This window comes from Cebidichthys violaceus, unplaced genomic scaffold (assembly GCF_023349555.1).
Source record: "Cebidichthys violaceus isolate CVI_PGR_0920_01 unplaced genomic scaffold, fCebVio1.0.p SCAF_8, whole genome shotgun sequence".
NCBI classification, from domain to species: domain Eukaryota; kingdom Metazoa; phylum Chordata; class Actinopteri; order Perciformes; family Stichaeidae; genus Cebidichthys; species Cebidichthys violaceus.
This window is the reverse complement of record NW_027176964.1, coordinates 7,451,153-7,477,176: the sequence shown is the minus strand read 5'-3', so window position 1 is coordinate 7,477,176 and position 26,024 is coordinate 7,451,153. Positions and strand designations below refer to the sequence as shown.

Here is a 26,024-nt window from a genome sequence, read left to right as displayed (position 1 = left end):
AAGACGACAGGGCTCCGTGTGGGATTTCACTTTGGATTTTGGCCCTGCAGGGATATGTGGAAGCACAACTGACAGGACTTGCGTGGAGAAGTCGGCTCCATTCAATATAACTAAGTAAAGAATGCCCCATGCAGTCACTGATGCACCAGCATAAATCCTCCAAGGTACAATATTGCCTCAGTAAAGTTAGCTTTAGAGAGCTAAAACACTACATAATGTAAAAGATTTGGCTTCCTGTTTGACACTGAACGTATTCAGGAGTTAGGATATATGCAGTAAATTTAGATTTGAGGAATTACTATGTAACTATGCAGACGTGTGATAGCAGTCCCTAAAGCGATGCACAAACAGCGAACAGACACCATGACAACTTTTGTTGAGATTTATTTCACTTTTTTTTCTTTTTTTTGCTACATTCCTCTTTACTCAAATCTAGGGAGCGTAGGTGGGTCAGTCATGTTAGAAATACTTTATATCCAACTTCATATCAATATGTGCTACAAGTAAAAGTGATCTTGGAGTGGGTGGTACAATAATCTGTTCAGTCACGTCGGAGGCAACAAATTTGCTTTAAAAAGATTCAATGTAAAAAACACAAACACATATACAATGATGAAATTTACAGGTCATGACTCTATTATGAATATTATGATCCAATTCAATTATATTCCCCAATGAGGCAAATGGTGTGAACTTATAATTTATTAAAGTATTTTCTTTACTGCATACAGAATGGTCCGGGGTGTTTCATGTGGAGGATACTAATTTTAACAATTTCATGGCATTATCCTATAAAATAACTTCCATTAAAGTTTAAAAAAAAAAACCACTTCATTGGTATCACAATATTCAACATCATGTTAATTGTGAAAAAAGATGCTTTGTTGAAACTAACTGTTTATGACAACTGAGACATTCTGTACTGTAAGCAACACATTAGTGACCTTTTTACAGCGAGGGATAAAAACAGACTTAGCCAATTTGCCAGTGAGACATCAAAATCAAGTCACTGGTGACAAGCTATGCAAGATACTACACAAGCAATAAAAGCCTTTTTTAAATTTATATGGGTATAATAGAAATCATATTCAACCTAATGTAGGCTCCAAGTTTTAAAACAAACTTTGTTTGGGGATCCAGCGTATATAAATCCTTTTTTAAATTGGTTTATGGGGGCTCGACATTCACAAATATCCTTGCAATCTCAAACTTATCAAATGTCTTGTATCTTCTTATGGCAAAAAAAATCTCCTGTTGCACCTCATTTTTAATTCTCTGGGTGGTTCTCAAGTTTAAGAAAACAAAAACATCGACAAGGAAACAAAGAAAAAAAAACAGAGTCCACAGAGCTCTGCAGCATCGGGCACTTGGCCGCCACAGGAAAAAGTCTAGCACCTCCTGCTGCTCGGGAGGTTTCTAGTCCAGCTGCTCCTGCTTTATCCTGTTCGAATTAGAGCCTCGCTGACTCGTCCTCCTCAGCTCCCTCCTCAGGACGTACTCGCTGAATTGGGACGAGTCCACGCCTCCGCCGCAGGAGCCGGCGATCTCGAAGCCGCGTTGTTGGAGGCGCTCTAGAACCTGGAAGAGGTGGAACGGCGTAGAAGGAGGGAGATGTCAGTCGAAATACAAGCATCGTCAGCATCTTATATTAGCACTCTGGTGACAGGCAGCGCTTGTAGTCACTGCCAACCTGGTCAAGATGCCCGATAAAACATCCATGGAGGACGCTCAGACATTAATGTCACCTCTAACCTTTTGTTTACTGCAAAACTCCGAAAAACTCTTTTAGTCACATGCTGCAGAGTTAGAGCTAAGTCGAGCACAGAAAATGGCTCTGGAAGTGAGCTTCAACATACGACCTGTTGACGGCAACTTGGATGAGACATCCACGAGACTTTCACAAAAACCAAGAGCCTCTCGCTTTGCCTTGTGCCTCGTTTTTCATTGTTTTCTGCTGTACGTGTGTGTGTGTTTTGACTGTGCGCGCGCGTAGCTGTTCCTGATCTCGCGGCCTTGCAGACATCTACAGACGTGTCCGGGGGGGCTGTAGGATCACATTCCAATGAAGAGGCCCCAGGGAGCTGTGAGGCTTTCTCTCTGCCACTTGGCTCAGTGTGGGCCGCTCAGCAAAAAAAAACCTCTCCCCATTTCTCCCCCAGCCCCCAGGCCCAAGCCTCCGCCAAAACTACAAAGGTCCCCCTACTGCTGGCAGCTCTCTCTGCCCCCCCTTCCTTCTCTCAAAACCCCCGCCCTGCCTCCATTAGCCGCAGATACAGCATCCACCGCCGGCGTGCTTTAATAACCAAACAGGATTATGGGCCCTGCCTGGGGACAACCTGCCAGGGAGCATGCTCACTCTCTTGCTTGCTCTCCACGACTCACACACTTCAGAGACGGGTTTGTTTGTGTGTGTGTGTGTGTGTGTGTGTGTGTGTGTGTGTGTGTGTGTGTGTGTGTGTGTGTGTGTGTGTGTGTGTGTGTGTGTGTCTTTTTTCCGAGGGAGATGGAGATTTGACTTCCTCAGATGGAGACACAATCCAAAATCATTGTGAAATCTTTTCAAATATGCCCCTCTTCCATTGTTTATTGATGCGTATCTGAGTATTTCACCATCAATGAATTAGTGGAATATCAATATATAACCAGGGAATACGATATTGCCAAATACATACTGATTATAACAGATGAGTTTAACACGTTTTACTTGGTGTGAAAGTTTTCTTGTTGAAGTCAGTTTGAGCCTTAGAAGGATGGTTTCACTTAGAACTCATTATGCCGATGAAAGGATCATATTAAATCCTTCAATAACAGCATATAGCATGATATTGTTGGATAATTACAAACTTCAAGTCATAGTTTTGCTCCCCTAGAAATCCCAACTTCCCCAACACCTAAAAAGGCTTAATAAAGAAAAGCATAAATGGTGTTTTTCATTCGCAAAAATGACCTCATATGGCGAGACTATTTCTCTAACTTTGCTTTATTTTGGTGGAGAAGCACTAGCCTCCAAATCCCCAAAGAACTGCCAGTATTAAAGTACATCAGCATGAGTCTTGTGGATCTGCAGATCTTATATTTGGTAAGAAATCTCACTAAAACGTCTGCCCAAGTGTTTCGCTGCATCCTGAATTGCCCACTTCCTCTTTCTGTTTGCCACCTCAGTTTGAGCATTCACGTGACTCTCCACCATGATTCAAGGCGTCAGCCGTTCACTTAATGGGTTGAAATCCACCTTCAACCCCTTTACTGCCCACTTTAAAGGCAACGTTTAAAACAATTGAAATGACTCATGGATTAAGCTGATTTGTTTTTCACATGAGAGGGCGACTGGGTGAGATGAGGGCCGAATCATGAGCGCCGCAAAGGGTTGCGCGATATTAAAGCTGACCATCCACCGGCTCCGGAGCCGAAGTCCAAATCATTATTCCGATCAGATCACAGAAAAGTAAAGATAGTGGTAGACTTGTGTAATGATGACTCGCTAAATTGATCCTTTGATGAACTCATCAAAGAGCTCTTTTTTTTCCTCCGCAAGGCTGTTCTTGTTACTCGATTAGATTAAAAAAGATAACATTTTGCAATCAGACATCAGTCAAATTCGAAAAGTCTACAGCATAACTGCAGATGAGAAAAAGTCGGGTGAACAGATCATCACCTCGGTCAAAGCCTCGGGCACATAAGTGAGTGGAGAAATATAGAAAAGCATACTTTATCAACTGTTAGTGTTTATACTTATTGAGGAAGGCTCGGTATAATTGGCGATACACCCACAGCAGCCCACTGTCCCCATTACCTGGACGGAATTGAGGTGGCAGTACCCATTGAGTGGGAAGCGGATGACGTGCGTGGAGTCATGGTTCCAGCCGGCGTTGACAGAGTTGCACATGACGTCGCCGATCTCTGGAAACACGTCTTCAATCAGGGCCTTGTCGCCGCTGAGCGTGATCCTCTCGCCCAGGTCGGGCGCCACGCGCACCACCAGGCACTCGCAGGGGCGCGACACCCGGCTCAGCTCCTGGTCCTGGCGCCAGCTCTCCAGCTCAGCCAGCATGGGCTGCAGCTGGAAGTATCGCGCCTCCTCGTAAAGCAAGCTGTAGTCCTGTGGGAGACGGGGCAAAGCCGTTGACATCTTAGCATATCATGGATATTATGTAGTTCTGTTTGTGTCCATTTCCAATTGTTTTTAAAGAGCAGGCTCTCTGATGGCCAGCAGGTTTGAGAAACTGACAGATATTTACCACAAAATAACAGTGAGAACAGTATGTGACTCATGCTGGGTCATACGGGTCGACACTGGGAGGGTTGTTATTAGCAAAAACCTTTTCTACATACTTTGAGTTGTGTCAGAATCATTAATATAATGTGTGAAAAAGGAATTGCAGTTTGAATTTTTCTCATTTACAGATGCTTAATATCTCAATAGCTCATAATCTCTCCTTTTTATTTCTTTATTTTTTTACATGAAGCCTCCAGCAATCCCCCAAAAATCTATTTTATATATATATACTTTACAAAGATACTTCCCCTGTATTTTAAAGCAGACTAAACTGAATAGGATGAGGCTGGCAGCCTAAATGCTTTTTCTGCTGTACTAGAGAGCAAAAAGATAATAATAGAAAAAAATACAGAATAATTTAATCAGTTTACGGTTGCGATTTTCTTTCTAATGTGCACCCAAACCAAAAAGGAAACCGCACAGTAGTTTGAAAACCACTGTTCTACATGAACGAGCAATAAACCCAGGCGAAGACACCATTCAGCAGAAATTACAAAAGATCCAGAGTAGAGGAGATGCAGTGCGACATGTAACACAGGGTTGCGTGGGGTAAAGGAGCAGATCCTTTACCCGCAGGACTGCAGGGCCTGAATCTCACCACGCTCAAGTTTTCTCAGGCCCCTCTCAAAATCTGCTCAATACGAACGTAACCTTAGGTTGAACTTGAGTCTGTCTTTTGTCTTTGCTTATTTTAGCTGACATACTTTGCAGTGATTGAGTCACACTGTGGACAGTCCATCAGATAATGTGGTTATTTGTTTTCTCCCAGGGCAAGTTAAGTAATTACTGACTAAATGACACATAAGAGTAATAAAAGAGAGGGGGGAAAAAGAAGGAATGCTAATGTGTCACATACAGTGAGACTAACCCTGGATGGATACTTGGCTAAAGAACACAGAACGCTGATGAAATCTACCACATGGGCACCGGGACGTTTATTTATTTGCCTTGATGCAAGCTTATTGTTTTCCTTCCATATCTCAAAAGAATCTTTGGCCGCTAAGAGCTGGAGGGGACCAGAACTGCATCTCGTGACGAGCAAATGCATTACGACTGAGCTTGGTTTGCCCCTCACGCTTTTGTCTCCAGCATGGGAACCGTTTTCCGGCAAGTCAGGGAGTGCCCAGCGACCAAAGGCATTCCACGGCCTTAGCATTCATTGTGTGTGCTAAGTTGTGGGAGACTGCTGACTGGCTGATGGGACTTTACAGTTTCTAGGATGGACACCCACTCACTTTGAAGTCGTCTGGGATGAGGAGCTTGGACGTCCTGAGGAAGTTGAGGATGTAGCGGAACATGTGTCCATCCCTGTCAATGAAGTAGTGCTGCTTCAGGCTGTCCAGGACTATAGGCTCTGTGCCATCAAAGAGACGACCAATTCTACCCATGGAGAAGGGGTGGGGTGGTGGGGGAGGCAGAGAGGGAGGGAGAGAGCAGGGGACAACATGTCAACATTAACAATCTTACATGTCTTAATATAACTAGTATTGTGCATTATCGATACACTGCTCTTGAGCTTATGTTGTTTGATGCTTGCATAGCGGGAGTCAAGGGAGAGAGAAAAAAAATGATAATGTGAAGCAAGAGCATGTGCAAAGGGATGTGACTCACTCATTTTCTCAAGCTCTGAAATGTTTTTCACACCTTCGCACAGACATGAACACGTTACCGCGCTCGAGACACGCATCAACCATGAAGAAAGAAAGAAAGAGAGATGGAGAGAGTGAAGGAAGGAAGGAAAGAAAGAAAGACAGACAGAAGGAAAGAGTGAAGGAAGGAAGGAAGGACAGAAAGAAAGACAGAAGGAAAGAGTGAAGAAAGGAAGGAAAGAAAGAGAGAAAAGAAGGAAAAGATGAAAAGCAGAGGTGGTCTGAAAAGGTCAGGGCCAGCTGGTAGCTGGTTGCCTGAGGTAGGGTGCCAGTCACCCTCGGGCTCGGGCTCGGAGCGACAGTGCGGCCTCCCAGCCTCCAGATGGCCCCTATGCCCTTTGGCCCTTTACTGCTGCTGTGACATCTGTCAGAATAACCAAGTCGCTTTTGTCTGTGCACTGCATTCTGCACTCCTACAAATTGTTTACCGGCCCCAAAATAACTGTGGGCTCCACTGACGCAAGGAAACCGTGATTCTGCGATACGACCCGCTAAACCCAAAAGCAACCGCCGCTGCGGATTTGCTAGATAGAAGGAGTAAACATTTCGTTTATACTCAGTCTCTCCGCCAAGTGCACCCATGAGACATTGCTGTGATTTGACGAGATGTGACATTTGACTGTTTAATGTCACAGGATGACATTAAACATTAAACAGGATGACATTCTGACGCTGAGAAATCTGGCTCAGAAAGAAGACGCTGAATCGCTCTGCAATCTCCTTCCCTGTTTCAAGCTGAGCACCAGACACAAGCATTCACTACCAGCCCCCCCCCCCCCCAATAAAAAAAACTCCACACTTAAAAACACAGATGCATGGCAGAGCAGACTCACCGAGATTCTGGGAATTTCGTCAAGGTGGCCAGACTGCTGGTGTACATGTGTCCGCCCACATCAATGTGCACAGGGGCATTGGACTTGGTGAGCTGTGCAGCTGTTGGGATGCCCTGGTTGCTCAAGGGAGACACCGGTGATCGAGTGATCATGGGCCTGGACATGCTGGAGCGATGATCCTGTAAAACACCACACAGGGGACAAAAATGTCAACACAGGTAAGATGTGTGAAATTCAAAACACACACGACACAGGGGGCCTGATAATTAATATTTAGGGAATAAAACATTTGTGGGGAAAAAGAACATAAACAACATTTTTTTATATTTCTGTAACACAACACACTCCTCAGTCAGGAGTACAAGGGAAGATTTTCATCTCTGCAAGTTGGAGCAGCCTGACCTTGACCTGGATGTTGCCAAAAATCCACGAGCACCCGCTCCTGTGGGCCATAATCTCCAAAACCAAATTAATTCGGAGCATCAATCTCGGTGGAAGTGAGCAATAACGACGATGATTTGAACACTGTAATAGGATTTGGGGAAACTGGCGCCTGTTAACCTACAAACACCATTAGTGAGACAACGTCTGTGCAGCTCTGAGAAGAGAATTACTTCTGCTAAAAAAGTTTCGGAGTGAAGACGGGAGAAAGGAGCCTGCTAGTCTGTGACACCTCAGTCTCTGAGGATTATCAAAGAGTTGGATATTACCGACATTCTATGAAAACGAAAGCAGGAAACGGGGGGGTCTGTGCGTGCGTGCTATTCAAATAACGTGACAATAGTGCGCACTCTACATTTAAAAGGACGGCAGGAAGACAATCTATTCGCACACCGGAGCCAATAAAACCAGTGTCTGTCACTTCGCATCCTCCAGCAAAAAAAAGCGACCGTGATTTCTACTTTTTTTTTCTTCCCCCTCCCACACAAAATCGGACTTTTTCTCGCGTTTACCTGCGCCGGCATCACTGTGTTCGGAGAGGAAGTCAGCGAGTGGTCGTTTTGCTTGAGAGACGCTGCGGGAATCGGCTCTCCTCTTACCGCGTACATCAGCGAAGGTTCCCTGCACTCCGCCGCCCGGATCGGCAGCCGTTTGAGGGAAGCGTGCACGGACTCGTCCGCGGAACCGATCGGACGCGGTCGCTTCCTCGCCTTCTGGTGCGTTAGGTCCATGACGTCCGTCTCGTCCATCGCGGCGCGAGCGTTTGGGTCGCGGGTCGGGACGCGGTCGACTGTTTCCAACGCACCTGCCGAGCGCGGAGAGGCGTGAGGAGCGGGACGGCGAGCACCGGGGGGGAGAGAGCGGCGCCGTGGCTGTCGCGCGGAGCTGCTTCCTCGCAATGGCTGGGAGAAGTCAAAGCCCCCGACAACATTAGCATCGGAGCGCCTGCGGCTCTTCTGGGCTGTCGCTGTTTCAGCGGCAGGTACGAGTGTCGCATTTTCAGAATAAAACAAATCCTTCCCAACACACACACACACACACACACACACACAAGGGGGGATCGTCTTTTTATACGAGTCGGGTCCACGCGCACGTCACAGCTGGCCTTTGCCCTTTTTACATCATGCGTTTATTCCACCGTGCTCCTGGTGTTGCTGCCCGTTGCTCGGCTGCAGTTTTGCAACCCTCCTTTTAACACAACAGACCCAACAAAGTCCAAAGTTCAGTGAAAAGAACAACACCAAAAAAAAAAAACACACCCAAGCGGTGACCAACCCACTCAAGTGCCCCCCCCCCCCCCCCCCGTGACACCCTCCACCCACAAACACACATCACTCTCAAGCACCTGACTTGATCACAATCTTCCCAATCACACAAAGGCAGCCAGTGAGATCATTTCCAGTTGCCCGGATGCATGAGCACTCTTTTCATCATTTATGAAGGATATGAATAATAACGTAAGTGGTTGCTGTGTGTATGAGGAGACGTCAACTACCAGAGACAGCAGTCTGTCCCTCAAGGAAAACACTTTACTCCTGATACCTGGGCTTTGGGTATCAGCCGGTACCGAGTACCAATCCAATAAGAGTGTTTAATCAATAAGCTATATGCCTCAGTCTAAAGCAACATCAAGCTAGACTTAAATTTGTCTTTCTTAACTTTGCGAAATGAAATGTAATGCATAAATACATAAATAAATTTCCTGAATTGTTATTTATCATAATAATGGTATCCGATACCAGATCGGCCCATCGTCACCGATACCTGATCCAGTCTGATCCGAGTCCGTACCTGCATCTCTAACATCTTGATAAGTTTCTCATCGGCTTTTACGCCTGACAAATATCAGAGTTACTGTATGGTGACTGCGGTGTGTAAACACCACCTCCACTGACCACATCAGCGTTGCAAAAAACACCACCCGCTAATGACATCCTAGCGTGTAAAACCAGACCACAACATCCAATTGCTGTTTTAAAAAGTACTGCCACAGCACTCTCCAGGGCTGTGTTTTTTTCCCCCCCCATAGAAAATACAGGGAATCCACAAATTTTAATAACATTCACATTCAAATTAATTAGTTCAACCACTGGCCTTAAAACATCCACATTCCTGCTTCTCATTGGCAGTGGGAGTTTCACACCTAGATACCCAATTAGCAATTAAGCTTGCCTTTGAGTGCAGGCCTCCAATGCGGTGTGTGATCCCGGTCTGATTTGCATGCCGCTTGTGCACGCGCTGATAAGCGCAGGCAGCAGCCATACATAGTTTTTAAAATTCAACTCCAGAATCCCTCGCAGAAGGCAAAGGGGGCCTGCGGGGCAAAAGAGAGAGAAATCACATGGCTGCTCTTCAAAAGGGGACCTGTGTAAGGCAGCCGGCAAAGTGCGTGGGATCACACTCAGAATGCAGGTAATTTGTTCCCTGACTAATTTGTGGAGATGGTGGTGTGTGTGTGTGTGTGTGTGTGTGTGTGTGTGTGTGTGTGTGTGTGTGTGTGAGTGAGTGCGTGCGAGTGTGTGCCTGTGGAGAGTAAGTTCTGAAAACAGCTTGGTTGGAATTGGATTTCCTCAAAGCCTTGTCATCGCAAAGGTGGATTGAGTGTAAAATCTGTAAGGCATTATGGAAAATTGCAGGGGGAGAGAGAAGAGAGAGTGAAAGAGAACGGGTGGTTGGGTGGGTGGGAGTTGTAGAGGAAGGGGTGGTATGTGGGGGGGTGAGCTCTTGTATCACAAAATCATTCCGAGTTGTTGGAAGTAGTAGAGATGCACGGGGACAGTTCAAAGGTCGCCGCATCCTCACAGTCCATCACGCGACGGGCGGCTGAATCAAGACCGCGCCCCCTCCATGCCAGCACTTTTCCCACCTGTTACCATTTTGAATCTGGCACGGTGCTACAAAAAAAGTCTCCCATGCGAGGGCCGTTTTTGTAGACGCGTTCCCAAAGTTTCCAGACCTTTGTGTCACGAGTCAAAACCGTTTATGGGAATTTGCCCGTTTTACCCGACTTGTGTCGTTTCGTTGCACCACACAAACAAATCTAAAACAGGCACAGTGCATCAAAGCCATGGAGTATTTACGCTGCTCCAGTTGTTTTTTTCCATCACAGTCTTTCAAGCCTTCTATGCAAATTCATCACGTTAAACATCTTCTTTACATCTCTGGGAACCGACACTACATCTCTGTTTGCATCTGAAGCTGTATTACCCGCAAAGTGACTCGCTGCTGTTGCAGTAATCAAAAGGGCCATGTTGGGATCAACATCAGCAGCAAACCGGCTCTCAATTTTCCATCCCACAATGCAGCTCTTGAGTGATCTGACATATCGCACAAGACAGAATTAGCATTTCAGATCAGAGCATTAACATTCAGTTCGAGGCAGGCAGACTGGTATTTACATAATCTGGATGGGTTGTTTCTGCTTTGTTGCCCGTGGCCATTTGTTTCAAATGTCCACACACAGACAAACTGCAGACTGTGGGTTCACTTCAGTCACTGCTGGCTGTAAAGGTAAAAACAAAAAACACAGGTAGTGAGGTTGTCGTAGCTGAATGCTCCGGGTGATTATTGTGGGCGGGTTGTCTGGTCAGTATCACTTTGGATTTTATAAATGTCCAGTGGGCATTATAATATAAGCTCCCGAGCAATACCACATCTGCAGGAGTTTAGTGTTTTACATTTTAAAACAAAATGTCAGACATTTACACAAGTGCAGTATTTTGATAGGTACAGAGATATGCAACCATTTCTGCGGTTGGCATCAGGTTAATCTCACACGTCACAACTGCAGGCTGACCGTATTTCTTAAAATCGCAGCAGCAGAGGTCGCTCTGCGAGTTTGTGGTGACGAAATGCCGAATGTGTTCAGCGTGTGCAGCTACTTTGGCGTTCAGTGAAAAGGGTGCCGAGGTCGCCTTCTGCCCAGCACAATAAAAAAAGTTAGCAGAGGGAAAGGGACCTCGCTGACCTGCTCCTGAGCTGAGAGAATTCTTTCTCCAAAAGGTGGGAAATAATCGTCTGGCTCACGGTCATCCGATCTGAGTTCCACAGAACCAACGATATCGTAGAACTCCAGCTACTCCGTTTACAATGACTGAAAGGCAAGTTCCAGATTTTACATCCAAGCCAGTTGCATTACACATTGTAGCAGCGCTCCAGAAACACACAATCCCCCCCCCCCCCGAGTTTCATTATGAGCAGGGCCACTTCAACACAACTCTTTGTGGAGTTACTGTAGTAGTGCATCAGCGTGACGTCACAGATAAGGAAGTGTGATCAGTGCTCGGTTGCTGCGGGCCATTGGAGACAGTGGTGCGTGTTCACAGACAGAACTGTCCCAGGGCACAGGAGTGGCAGAGCATAATACCCAAATAATACAACAGTATTTCTCTCCAATGGGGTTCCGATTTAGCGAGTAAAGCGCCACTAACTTGGAACTGTAATGTGGACTAACCGACTTGCTTTGTAAATATGTGTACTCTACCAGATCAGTCTTGTTTGTTAAGTGTGGCTCCACTGGGAAACAGATGCACAGATGCTCTACGTCCATGTAAAAAAAAAGGTGGTTTTATTATTACAGCGCCACCAAGTGATCAGTCCTGACAACCCAACATCTCAATCTTTTTTATTTATTTTGTATTCGTGCGCCCTCTGAAACTGGTGAAACCAAGTATTGACTTCTATTGCAGGTGACCTAAACTTAGAGGGTTTTGATTTTTAACGTCCTTCAGAGTCTCCTCCTCCCTGCAGCACAGCCACCGAATGCAAGCTATTTTTTGTTCGGGGTGTAAGATATAATTTCACAATATAAACTTTATGCACCTCCGTAGGTGTTTATTTAGACAACACATGCTAACATAGGCGAAATAGGTCCAGATTATTACTTAGTAAACTATATTTGCCGATTCGCAGTCGGACCTTGGAGTTGATTACGCACGGCGCGGTCAGAGACACGAGATGAGAGGGGAGGACACATTTCTCCCCTATTTATGTCTCCGTTTACATAAATATTAACATCTCAACACAGCCACGGTGTGTATTAAAGCACGATCCACATATTCTGCATCGACGTGTGTAAAAGGTACATCCTGTCTTAACAGAATACGAGAAAAAAAAACGCCCGCGGCGAAATTACTCCACAATGGCGTCTTTCATTAAAAGATCTGGGACAGCCAGGAAATGGAACTGTCTCGCGACAAAACTGACTTTAAAGAAAGAAAAAAAATCACTCCATTAAAACGACAAAACGCAGGTTTGAGTAAGTTATGAGCAAGTTGTACAGCAACAGCGACACGGGAGACAGCGATGTGTTTCGGAGCTGAAACGCGCCAGGAGCGAATTCACACGGCGGACAAGTAGCGTTTTGCTCGACAGGATCGCAGTCTAAGCCGCTCTTTTTGTCTCAATACCAGATGTACCAAATCCTCGTTTTATATCGCTAGCCACGCGCATACATTTGTACAGTTACTGAGGAACAATAGCCAGGAAGTGGTTAAATATTTTTTTTAAAGAACTGTACCGCTCGAATCGCTTGGCACATGCGTAAAAGCTGCTGCGCCTCAACGTCCCAGTCCACACAGCCTCGGAAATAATAGCAAACCAAATAAATCTCCGCTTACCTGATACATAGAGCAGCATAAAGTAGCTTTTTGTGCACCTTTTCCCCTCCGATTTGGCCCACGAGCTGCTTCTCTTCCTACACCAGTGAGCAATGCAATAGCTTGGCTAAGGTAGACAGAACAAAATACTGAGAATACTTGCTCCGGGGCTCCGAAACCCCTCAAGGCAAAGATCAGGATACAATTAGCTCATGTCTCTGCCCCAGTCTAAACCAATCTGCAGAATAAAAAAATAAAAAACTCCCCTCAAAAGAAGGGATCACAGCAGCGGTACCTCAGTCTTTGTTGAGTTTATGTTATTTTTTTTATAAAATCAAATAAAGAAATCTTTTTTTTTTTCTGCATTTACAACACCCTCACTCCTCCTGCCTCCAACTTGCCTATTGCCTCCCTCTCGCAGAGAAGCTGATTTTAATCGTTATGATTAGTTTTGATGTAACGTTCCCCCGGGCGATTGCTACAAATGGATGGAGTGTTTCTTTGCCAGAGAGGAAAAGCAGCAGATGATGATAATTATATAGATTGTTGGTGGAGTCCTTTGATTTTTTTTTTTTCCCCCCCCACCTTACCTCTCTAACATCTAATCTATCTGGTGTGCTTCTTCAACACACGCCATCCACGCTGCACGTGCATCAGACAACTTGTTGATGAGTCCGGAATCAACTTATTAATTTAGCGGAATGCAGTTAATGAAATTCTCACTCCTTTTTGCAATCTTTTTTTCAGCCTATTTTCTCCCTTTGGACAACCTCCAACGTGACGTGGCCGTATAAATAAGCACTCGCAGCTCGCCTTGCCCCAATCAAGTCTGAATCAGTGCCTGGGGGTGATGTGCGAGCTCATTTCAAATGTTCAACCATGCATGATTTCGGGAAGATTGAGGCACTTCTGAGGCTTTTAGATTTACTTGGGGGGGGGGGGGGGCGCAGTCAGTAAAAGGGAGTGCACGTTTAAAGTCGTTCCTTTTGGTGGCATTCCTTCATGTGAGCATACGTGAGTATTCCGTCTTAAGTCAAGAGTGCTATTTTTTTTGCGCCACAATTGACAGTTATTCCTTTACAACCTCAACAGTTCTCCCCACACTCACTGGAGCAAGGCTGAAATGACCCGCGCTTGCGCCCCCTACTGTTCAGAAGGTCAACTTCTTTTTTTCTTTTCTTCTAACAGCAGCTATGAGAGCAAATCAATCTTTGCCATGTTATTGTAACGGTGCCCAACTTTTAAAGAAGCAGAGGAAAAAACAGAACAAAAGTGCAGAGGCAACCTCCATTTGAAACAAATATTTACAAACAGGCAGTGGATTTCTCATGCCCGTCCAAGTTTGCTCTCAAGTCCAGAACGCCACGTCAGGCGGTGACTGATGGAGGACAGCATGCAAACAAAAGTGTTTTCCAGTCCTCCTCATCAAAAGAGTTTTCCCCTCTTCCAGCATCTTTTGTAGATGATAAACAGAAACACTTTTTTGGGGGGAAAGGCCAGCTATCCCTTCCCTGTCCAATCCAAGGGCCATTAAACTTTCCACTTTTTGACCATCACGTCCCACGGGAAAACAAACACAGGATTAAAGCGTTACAATGAAGTTATTTGCCCCAGAGGTTATTGGCAGGCGCATGATACACCAAGCCCCAACTATCATCCCACCCACACACACACACACACACACACACACACACACACACGCACACACACACACACACAAACACGTACGCACACAAACATTGTTATGCCATTAGTCTGACAAACTAGTGAACGGAGAACCCTCCACCCCCCGGGCCTTAAAAACCCATGCGTTATCCATTTTGCACACAAACGGAGCCCATTCATAATGGCATCCTCTCACTTCAGTATTCAAAATATGCATCAGATGTTGTTGAGGCTAACCAGTGGAGATCTTTGGATACATGTGGTGTTTGATACCAAAAAAACCCAAACAGAGCCATTGGTCCTAACGCCGCTGTGGAAGGGTAGAGTACTTTGCTGGGATCTAGACCTCACTGCCACAGCAGGAACAGCAGGCGAGCGTTAGCTGGCTGCACCGTATTCTGGTGGACAAATTATCCAGATTGGTTGCAGATGTGAGTTTGCTCCAAACAGAAAGGGCCTTGCCATGATGATATCATAGGGATATCAATGCATTCACAGGAGAGAGGAGAGAGGGGTCCTGGAAAACTTATTCTGCTCGCTGCAATTTCTTTTCTGCCAAAGCTTAAACAATTTAGGAAGACTATGGAACACAGTCTTCCTCTTACAAATGAAAAGTCCAACTACAATAAGACACACCCTCCCTCAATTCACTAGATTGTTTTCAGCTACAGCCTCACTTGGTCTGGTATGACCAGCCGCTTATGGTGTTAGCAGACATTAAATATAACGGACATCACTAAGTGCATTTGCTGACTCTTCGACCCTTCTTTACTTGTGCTACTGTCAGACAGCATTTCAGCATTCAGCATGGTCCCATACGTGTTGCAAAAGAGGCTACAGTTGAGCAGAAAGTTACATAATTTCACTTCAGAGCTTACACAATTTATAGGAGACATATCAAGCTCATTTCCAGGTTCATGCTTGTGTTTTTTTTACTAGAACACATTTACATGCTTTTGTTGTTTATTTTTCTCATGCCATCTGTCTGAATAAACCTGTATTCACGCTCTGTCTGACAAAGTTTTAGCTAATTTTCAATGGAATTGCGTTGCTAGGCAACAACCTGGCTCCATGTTGGCTTCCTGTCAGCTGATGTCATTGGCATACACTGCAGCCGGGTATCAAGCAACCTATACATATTGATAGATGGTTAGTTATTGATAACACAGAATCTCTATTGTGATCAGATTCACATAGAATGCTACCAGCTAAGCACCATGGACGTAATGACTCTTCCTTCTTTTAAGGGCTCTTTGCCATAATTAAACTGTTACACATTTTAGAATGTTTACATTTAAAACTGTGAAATGTTCTATATATTGTATAATTGTAATATTACAACCGTTAACAAATCCTGAGGGCCCTTTCAAAGGCACAGTTTCTGAATACAGTCTTTGTGTATTTCTCCATGGTTTGAGCTTTTTCAATACTTTCACAGTATTTATATAGCACTTAGACCTGCTTTATGAAAATCTCACTTTTTACAATATGGGGCACTTTAAAGGCTGAAAGAAAGACTAGACTAGACTAGACATTCTAGACTTCTAACTTTGTATTCTGATATGGGCAAAGATCCTGGTTTGCTCTTCATGACCCTCATTAGTGTCAGATAATATCTAAGTGCACCAACTGATTGACATCGCCTCTCCTGGTCCTCACAAACCAGTCGGCGTGGACTGGGAGAGATGTTGGCATCGCCTCAGACCATGTTCATACCTGCTGCTGTACTCGCCACACCCCTCTAATGGCCTCCGGCTGTGTAAGGGAGTGGGGCGGAAAAGAGCCCGACGTCTGCCCTGCAGGCTTTCACAGCTTGTACACCAAATATTGTTTTTGGCACGAAGACATTCAGTTCTGGAGAACGACTCCGTTGCTACAATGTAGTCCGAGTCATAGCATCAAGTATGGCCTTGGCAGGCTAAACATTAACAATGGTAATTATATGTCAGAGGAGCTCCTTTTTTCAGAACAGTACTAGCAGGCAGTACACAGCGTGCACGATAGCTGTGTCTCTGTTTATGCTCTACCCCCAGACACTTCTTGAATGCAAACTCTGTGGAGCTGTGCATGTACATGTCTCTGACTCACTGTTGCAATAAGGGTTATTACAGAGTACAAAGCAAGCATGGCACACACACGCACACGCACACACACACACACACACACACACACACACACGTCAGAGTATATTCTGCCCATGAAATAGTTTCAGATTCATATCTGGCAAAAGTGATCACAAATCTCGATTTTAGAAGTCAGGATTTTTTCAAGTCAAGTTGCAAGTCACTTTTTTTTTTGCAACTAAGAAGAGATGAGGATCCCCTGTTGAATGGCACCACTCGCAGGCCCCGTTCGTCCACGTAGCCCCAAAATCCAGCCACCCCACCCACAGCGGGCAGAGGAGTCAGTGACACTACCATGAGGGGAAGAGAGACAAGAGGAGGGGGCTGCTTGGGTAATGCTGGGAGGCTCTAATAAAATGTAATCCTATTATATGGTTCCCACTAGAGGGCAACAATAATAAAGGTTTCCCTAATAACACGAGCAGACCAAACCCAAATGGAAAACAGCTCCTCCGGTCAAGTCCCGCACTTGTACATATATCCTCTCATTAACCCAATTGCTGTTGGGCCACATTACACCGACAGGCCTCCGAGATTTAGCCCGTGATGGCGAGGCAAGAGTTAAGTCAAACAAATGTGTTTCATCAAACTGCAGTTTGGGCTTCTCTGCATAAAGGAATTGAAGGGGGGGGGGAGTGAGGGAATGTGTGCGGGTGGGAAGCAGAGCCCCAAGGAAACCAATCAGAACCTCTCCACCCGCCCTTCCTGTGTCAAAGCCACCGGGGTCTCAGGTGTGCGTTACATTCGCTAATACCTCCCAAACTTGATTGTTTGTGTTGGAGTAATCAGAGTTTTGCAAATTAGCATTTTGGAAAATGATAGTCCTATCATTGGTAAACAAAATCACAGTACAGTAGAGGAACACCATAAACTACAAAATCAAGATAAGACTGGATAGCTCAGCAAGCCTCCAAATGATGATGAAGTTGAATACTTCCTTGTGGGCTGAACAAAATATTTCTTGGTCGGAAAAATTTAAGAAAAAGCTGAAATTTTCATCCAATCCGCTTCTCGACAAACAAACTCTATGCACAGGAACAGTGGGAGTGACTTTCTTTGACTAATATCAACAAGAAACGGCAATCTGCCTGCTGGTAAAAAAAAGCCGTAAACACAAATCCTCATATTTATATGATTTGATAATGTAATGAATGAGTTATTCTGCTTCTTAGCTATCTGGCACAAACACAGTGAAATATTCATTAGAAGTGACAAGGTGAGTGAGAATATCAATCATATTCTCAAGACAGCTTGAGTTATTAAGTGAGCCAATGTAACAGTATTACAAAACCCAGAATAACAAAGTTATTTATCTCTCTCTCTCTCTCTCTTTCTCAGCATGTGTGTGTGTGTGTGTGTGTGTGTGTGTGTGTGTGTGTGTGTTACATGTCTGACAGCATCAGACAGAGAGAGAGAGTGTCGCATGCCTTCCTGTTCCTGTACCACCCTCCAACCCCAGAGCCGCAGACTCAAGGCAGTTTCCAGAATCAAACAATTTCACGCAGCTACTGGAGGAGGAAATGAACTGAGCCCAGAGCAATAATAAAATTATACAAATGTTATTACAGACTCGCCTGCTACTGTCCTACTTTAATTCAAATTTGGGCACTCCAGGCGGTGCTGGTGGCAGAGACCTTCCTGAATAAATCAACATTAGCTTACGTCTAAATTATTAAGGAAGTGGGAGACTTTCTTGTTTATAGTATGAATTATTAAACAAGTGTTTAACGCTGTTTTTCTTCACGAATCCCCAAATATTAATTGCTAATGATCTTTAAGGTGTGTGTTTTATCTTTTTGCCCCTTCTGTTGTGTGCTGGGAATTGAACATCTGAATTTTCAACTCGCAAGGAATCTGCCTGTGCTCGCTTAGATAAGCATGAGATGCACTTTGAGATATACTTTTCCTGCATCTGTATGATGTGCAAATGAAGCCCTGGTTGTGACAACATTCCCGTCATATAGGCATTGTTGGTAATGGCGACGACTGTGAATGTAAATTAATGAATTATGGGAGGCAGCCACTGTGAAGGCCATCCATGCGTTATCGGTTTTCTGCTCAACATCTCGCTGATAAGCCACCATGTTAACAAACAGACAGCGGGAAAAGTGTTGCTCCATCACTTGCTGTCACTTTTTATTTGCCTTTTTCGAAGTGAGGCGTCTGCAGCAAGCCTTTGGAACTTTGGTCAACACACAAGGAGGACATTTTTTTTTCTAATGACGTTTTTTGGGGGATTTGACTGGCACTTTTGACAGAATGAATGTCAATGCTTCACACATATTTCAACAATATCTTGCTCTGTACGCACATATGAATACTTTTACTCTCCATCACCAATGGGAAATTCATAACGAAACCAAATTTCCAATCCGACAGCAGAGCGCTCTCCTCGCCTGCCTTCCGCTGTTTAATCTTCAGATGAGCAAAGGCCAATAAATCCCAACCGAGCTGGCCCATTCCCCCCATCGAGTGTCCCAAGAGGAAATAGTCGATGCATGAAACATGACATTTATCTACTCATTTATTTGGGCTGTAAAGAATGATTAAGGGGATGTGAAAAGGGCGCTGGCCTTGAGCCAGTGAAGCCTTCGGGGATGCAGGCAGCCTACCTGCAGGTAGAGGATAGTGCTGCTGAGAAAACCAGTGAATCCAGTGGGCCTTGAAGAGCAGCATTCATTTACATTTCACACCACTAGTTTTCAAGAGTTAAAACTGTGACAACTTTTTATACAGAAAAGTAATGAGATTCAGCTGGGGTGAAAATACAAAATTGTAAAAAAAAAAATCAGAGGAATAGCCATATTAAAAAATAAATAAATAAATAAATAAATAAAGTATTTTTGTATGAGCTCAGGCTCCCATTCAATTACTGGGTTCCTGTTATAGGGCTGTGCAACATTTAATCCTCCTGTCTGGTTCTGAATTAATGGCCTGGACCAATTTCAAATGAAATGTGGCTCAGAAATTTTATGAATAAACTGACTTGTGTCTACCCATGTTTTGCAATGCAACCTGCACATCCAAGGCTCGTGGGTGCCCTCCCCTGGAGAAATACAGATGGGAGCATTATTGCACACAGCAGATGATTCCCATTGTGGCCAGTGGGTGGTGCTGTTGACACACATATAGACTGCACTTACATGGGTTGAGAAGTGAATCAAGGGGGGGGGGGGTTAGTTCGTGTATCTGTAAAAACAATTTTGATTTAGAACCTGATTTATAATGCCATTCTAGCCTTGCAAACGCAATATAGCTGCACCATGTAGACAACTTCCGTTGATGAAGCGGGATCAGTGGAGCTGATCATTTCCTCCACATTACAGGAGAAAAAAAGGATTGAATTGCACCTGTTCTTTTAGAAAAGGAAATAAAGTGCAGATATAACAGATCACTTCTATTTCAAACCACAAAGTGGTATCATTTCCTGTGCTCTCTGCTGATGGAATGAGATTACACAAAGCTATTCTCAGAGACTTAACTCACAAGGAACGCACATCCTGGACATTTATCTGGCCATGGGGAGACATAATCTGAAGGTAGATGAGCCAATCCATCATTGATCTGAACCTCCCCTCTCCCCCAGCGCCCGGCTCTTACTACCACAAGCAAGAGAGGACAAGAGAAAGCCCTCATAAGTACGGTCACTACTTAATAATTCCTGATTTTATGATGCACCTACCCTGATTTCATGTGTCAAAACATATCAATAAGCCAAAAAGAAATCACTGACAATGACTTAGAAAAACTTTATTATTATAACAAGTTAGTGCTTGCGAGCATAACACAAGAACTGAGCTAAATGCTAAATCAAAGACAGAGCTAAATATTTTACCAATAAGTTAAAAAAACTTGAAAATACAGCAAATCATACAAAGAAATACAAAATGTGTTACAGGATCTCAATCTAGATGTATAAAATAAAAACAATTTTTGCTAATTAGAAAATGTTTTGTTGTTTTGTGCTAACAGGCATAAATCAACAAACAACAAAAAGTGGAGAGACTTTTTAAACGCAATGTCTCCGTGTCCATAAACTTTTCTTCCTTGACTAATGCACTGAAAACAGAGAGCGCTGTAACACAGCACTGGTGATAATGCTTGTCAGAGCTGAACTCACATTGCTTGGGACCTTAATGTGCTTAATGACTACAAGGAAATTCTCTCCTGTCATTACACATACAGTACACGGACCACATGTGACACTAATCCAAAAATAACAAGCCTGCTTTTTCTTCTTCATTTCTTCAATTCAGCATGATGCCCCCACATCATTTCTTGACCCCACACATACTTCCCCAACACAATGTGCAGTCGCTCTGCAGCGTGCGCCTCACACGCCAACACTGCTACAAAATCGTTAAGGGAGGGCCCCGGGAGGAGTATTGAACAGGTTATGGGATTGAGCCGTAACATCATATTAGCTTAATGGCAATGAGAGTAATTCTGCTTTGCTGTGAGGCCTCGTGGACAGAAATCATATTCTGCTTTGGAGGGGGAGACAAGCTCAAGATGGAAACTCCAAAGTTTGATTGTCATTCTGCTCTACAGATTGGTCTCTATTTCCAGTGCACGTGATAGTCATACTGAAGACAACACTTCCTCCGTCGAGTCCTTGAAAGGATCTTTTTTCTCGGCTTTCTCCAGATCAATGCAGTGGATGGATCCCGGCTTGATGGCAATGTCCTCCGTCTCCACCTCCCTGTATTTACCTGATGTTTCCTTCTGAAAGACCTGCTTCAGCCTCTTCTTCATCTCAGGGTCGGGGCAGTACAGGTACTCATACAGGCCAGCAGCAAGGATGGCCCCCAGAATGGGTCCCACCCAGTACACCTACCATAAACAGCAAAGCTAGTTAGTCTTCTGGTGACTCATGGGAGATGTTTTATCACTGTCGACCACACGCAGCACTGGCATTGCTACCCAAAACTGTCAAACTGTCCCGCTGGGTTCAGCTACAGATCTCTAAAAAGGGTCAAGCTTAATCAGAGGCAGGTAGATCAGTGTCCGAGGCATCCAGCGTCTGCCTCCAAGAGACCGCACTTGTGAATATGATACCAGCCGCAGTGACAGTTACTGACAGTGTTATACCCAAGCATATCACCCAATACACATACAAACACACACTACATTGACACCATGCTGTCTGCAAATAGCTCAGCAGAAATAATTGCCAGGATAGAAAAATTCAGCGCTAATGCTATTTTACACCTTTTTCAGGGACATCTCATTATCTAGCTGGAGGGTAAAATGCTGTAAAAGTGTGATTCTTGCCTCTTTTTTTGTTGTTGGACGAAAAAAACGTCATATATTCAAGGGTCATAAGATTTAGAACCCCATCCCCCGATTTTCTCTGTGCATTCCCTCATAAAGGTGAAAGACCATTCTTTGATTGTATTTTTAGGTGACAGCTGTTTTTACTTTTCTGGCAATGGTGCTGGAAATGTGACCTTACCGGGTTTCAACACGGCATACACTCGCCCTCTTCAGGACATCACCATTAGCTACTGCAAATGATTTCAGGGCATTTAACATGCTACCGTGGCATAACATTTGAACCAGTGCCACAGTACTAAATACTTAGTCATACAGATATGGCCAGTCAAAGTGGCCCAGCCACTAGCTGAGTACAATTTTAGCCATGCAAACTCTGAGAAGCAAGATCATCCTATTACTTAAAGTATCTCTTACCCAGTGGTTCTCGAAGTTAAGTGTGACCAGAGCAGGCGCAAAGGATCGAGCAGGGTTCATGCTGGCTCCTGTGTAAGGGATCTAGAGGACACATAACAGCGATTTTTTTTCAGTCATTACATTGCATCATCATCAGATATATGTCTTCAGGTATAATGCTGTCTTATTTTGACTTACAGAACATGACTGAAAAATAGATCTAATGCAAGTCGTGATGTATGCATTTGCTAAACAGAACCAAGGAGAAATCCGTGGAGCAGTGTGAGAGATAACATCTATTTCCCTGTGCATTCATTTGCTCTGCAGGGTTCAGGGAGCCCCGGGAGATTGGTTGCTATGCGATGGCAGCCTCCAATAAAGATGTGCATGTGGGTGTGATTCAGTGCGAAGCGTGCAATATCACACGCAGAAGACGCTTTGATGCACCTGGTACTTTCTCAAGATGCATCAGCGCTCCAGCTCTCAGTGCATGCTGAAGGGGCTGGCACTTGGAGCTCGTCTTGTTCTGCGATTCTGTAATGTGGCGTGTGGAATTTATTTAGATGTTGAGATAGATCTTTGAATCAGTGTTTCGTGATTGGGAGCGGGGCCAGCTGATAGGCAGATAGGGTTGCAGAAGGTTGTTGTGGTTGAAGCATTATAGTTAGGTTTGTTGTTTGAATATAAGTATGCTGTAAATATTTCATTGTTTCTATATGATCCAGTAGGCCACCATCTTGCTGGAGACAAGCCTGACAATTATTTGAGAATCGCTGCTGTAAATATTCGCTCAGCCTTCTTACCCTAACTGTCATTTCATATCTATCTCTAATCTAACTCACTGGAAGGTACTTACTGCAAATAAGTGACCAATAGCTACAGCAAAGCCGATTGAGAGGCTAGCAGAGCCTCCTAGGTCTGTGCGTTTGGGATCACAGGTGGCGAAGATGGTGAAGACCAGTTCGAAGGTGATAAGGAGCTCCACAAGAAGGCCGTGTCCCACTGAGATGTTGGAGTTCACCTTGGAAACAGAAGAATTTCCTAATTAACTCTAACATTAAGAAGGCTTATCATACACACAGGGAAAACTGAGTATTGTCACATTCTTACCGTGGTCACACCGAAGGACCCTCTGACAGCAGCAGGTGTGACGAGGTAGAGGATCCCGGCTCCTGTAATAGCTCCCAGGCACTGAGCCACCACATAGAACACTGCCTTTGCCAGGCTCAGCTTTCTAGTTACAACCATGGCCACAGTGACCGCAGGGTTAATGTGTCCACCACTGATGTGGCCGAAACACTGCACCATGGTGGCAATGCTCAGCCCGAAGCACAGGGAGATAAGGACGAGGTCAGCTGGGGGAGGCTTCTCCTCCCCCGCAGCCCAGTTGATGGTGGAGCCCAGACCGAGAAGGACAAAGATGAGAGTGGCCAGGTATTCTCCAGACACAGCTCTCCAGAAGCCCTTGGTCCAGACCCCTTTAAATGCCACCATTATGCTCTGACAGTTACACCGCGAAAGGAACCTCCTGGCAAAAAGAATAATGAGCAAAATGATTAGCCTACTTATGTATTCCTGGTGTGTGCATGTGGATGGAAATGTACTGAACCCTATCAGCACGGCTGCCTTCGGGCACAACATTTATAACTCCACTTGGTATTTAAGCCAGTGACTTTCCATCACAAAATGCCATACAGAGCATTCTTTAAACATTGTGTACAGGGGCAAATTATCTCACTTACTGTCAAAGCATACAACGTTTAATTGCTGTCACCCATTGAACTTTGACTATTAATGTCATTGAGATCAATCATTAGAATCTGTTACTGTACATTCAGAAAAATGTTGAAAGTTAAAATTAAGTGTCAGCAAACATCCAAGGCAACATTGATAACTTCAGTCATGTCTTCCCCTCGGTCAAAAAGCTCAAACTTACCAAATGCAATAACGTGTACTCCCTCTCTCTGTCCCCGTTGTGTGTGATGTGTTTTCATTCATAAGTCCTGGCGAGTTATTCAACCAGCAGAGGCATCGCTCCCTTGATCACATCTAAAAGTTGAAATGGCTGTGTGACCCAGTGGTACTTACGGGAAAGCAGCAGACGGTGTGAGAGCAGAAGCAGAGCAGAGAGCAGGTCTGTCAGACGAACATGATCCACACATTGTGCCCTGGGATTGCATCCAGCAGCTTTATTAAGTTACTAGCCAGGGCATCACCTCACGGGAATTAAACAGCCTGCACAGGGGGAGGAGTCGTGAGATTTGCTTGCTCTGCAAACAGTTGCACTGTTGCACAGAGACCGCGCCGTGACTCAGACTCAGCCTCAGCACCTTAGTCCTATCAGAGCTTTAAAAAAAACACTGCAGAAATACACGTTAAATGATAATTTTGTCAAATTAAAAACATATTGACAATTTAAAAAAACAACAACGGCCCCCCTAAAGTCATTTTAGAATGACAATTACCTTTTTTATAATAGAAATATTTTTGTAATATCATAGAAGATGCAACATACCATCTGTTAAAAGTAAATGGTGGAAAATACAAGAGATTAACTCAGTAAAATGTTAATGTACCCGTTTTATATTTGAGTATATACAATTATTTGACAGCTATTACTTTTCAAGTAAAATGTTTTCATGCAAAACACATTATCATCTTATAAATTATGCATTGTTATAGCAGTGAAGAGATCAACCAGCTGCAACATTAAAATGCTGCTTACATAAAATAACAATAATAAGTATGCACTAAACGTTATATATTACAACATAAACCTCTTTAAATGACAATGCTAAATGACAAGCATTGTCATTTGACATTGCTTCTTTTACTTAAGTAATGGATCTTCTTCCTCCAGTGATAAAAAAAATTACTACAGTGCATAACTCTCTCTTACACATACACACACACGCACACACACACACACACACACACACACACACACACACACACACACACACACACACACACACACACACATATTTACATATATATATAAAGCAGATTAATGAAATAAGTGCATTTATTTCTCCTTTTGACTAAACTAACCTCATAGTTAAAAAGAAATAGCCAAAAGTCTTGATATTGTGCAACAAGTAGGATCAGAGGAGTGATGTCAACAAAGCCCTGGTTTACCATTTAGGTTTGGAGGCTGTGTATCAGCCCTAGAAACCATAAACCATAACATTAGGTCTGTGTTGAGAAATAGGCAAATGAAATTCCACATTTCTATTTCATCTGGATCAAGTGGATAAGTGTTTGCACATAACAAACACATGCACACACATTGTGTTTTCTTCATCATTTGTTGCACGATAAGCCTCCAGGAATTTGGTATAAACAGAGAGTTAATAAGTTATCTTTATGGTGATGAAATTCTGACATCACTGTCAGAAAAGACAAGAAAAGTATTACATTGAATGAAAACATCATAAATTAAGAATGTTAAGAGACCTTTTAGAATACAGAAATTGCAACAAAGAAAATCAGAACTACTTCATAACTTAATTTACCTATGTAAAGTTGTAATAATAAACTATCTGCACATTTCCTACTATCATTCAAGGTAAAGTCAAACTACATCAGATGACCTTTTCAGTTGAAATGCCTGTAGCTGTAGCTGTGACTGTAACTGTAACAGTACTTTAACTGTAGGTTTGACAGTACTGTAGCTGCAACAGTACTTTAACTGTAGCTGTAACAGTGCTGTAGCTGTAACAGTACTTTAACTGTAGCTATAACAGTACTGTAGCTGTAGCTGTAACAGT

The 26,024-nt window shown here is 43.9% G+C and overlaps 2 protein-coding genes across 3 annotated transcripts; both read right to left on the bottom strand.

Annotated features, from left to right (window-relative positions):
- Window positions 1–368: 368 nt before the first annotated feature.
- On the bottom strand, window positions 369–8,394 carry LOC137866094 (BTB/POZ domain-containing protein KCTD1-like). Its single transcript, XM_068701763.1, is given in 6 exon segments — window positions 369–1,578; window positions 3,794–4,099; window positions 5,512–5,656; window positions 6,759–6,937; window positions 7,712–8,044; window positions 8,047–8,394. Coding segments are annotated over 6 exon segments (1,275 nt in total). The 5' UTR covers window positions 8,197–8,394; the 3' UTR covers window positions 369–1,416.
- An 11,919-nt stretch (window positions 8,395–20,313) lies between these two features.
- LOC137866074 (aquaporin-4-like) lies at window positions 20,314–24,470 on the bottom strand. Of its 2 annotated transcripts, none has more exons than XM_068701733.1 (5): window positions 24,343–24,470; window positions 23,365–23,782; window positions 23,111–23,275; window positions 22,276–22,356; window positions 20,314–21,417 (listed from the first exon to the last, which is right to left on the bottom strand). In XM_068701733.1, exons 1-5 carry the CDS (start codon window positions 24,432–24,434, stop codon window positions 21,166–21,168), a joined length of 1,008 nt encoding a protein of 335 aa, XP_068557834.1. In that variant the 5' UTR covers window positions 24,435–24,470; the 3' UTR covers window positions 20,314–21,165. The 2 variants fall into 2 exon arrangements, with proteins under 2 accessions (XP_068557834.1, XP_068557835.1); XM_068701734.1 differs by lacking the exon at window positions 24,343–24,470 and adding an exon at window positions 24,191–24,336.
- Window positions 24,471–26,024: the final 1,554 nt, after the last annotated feature.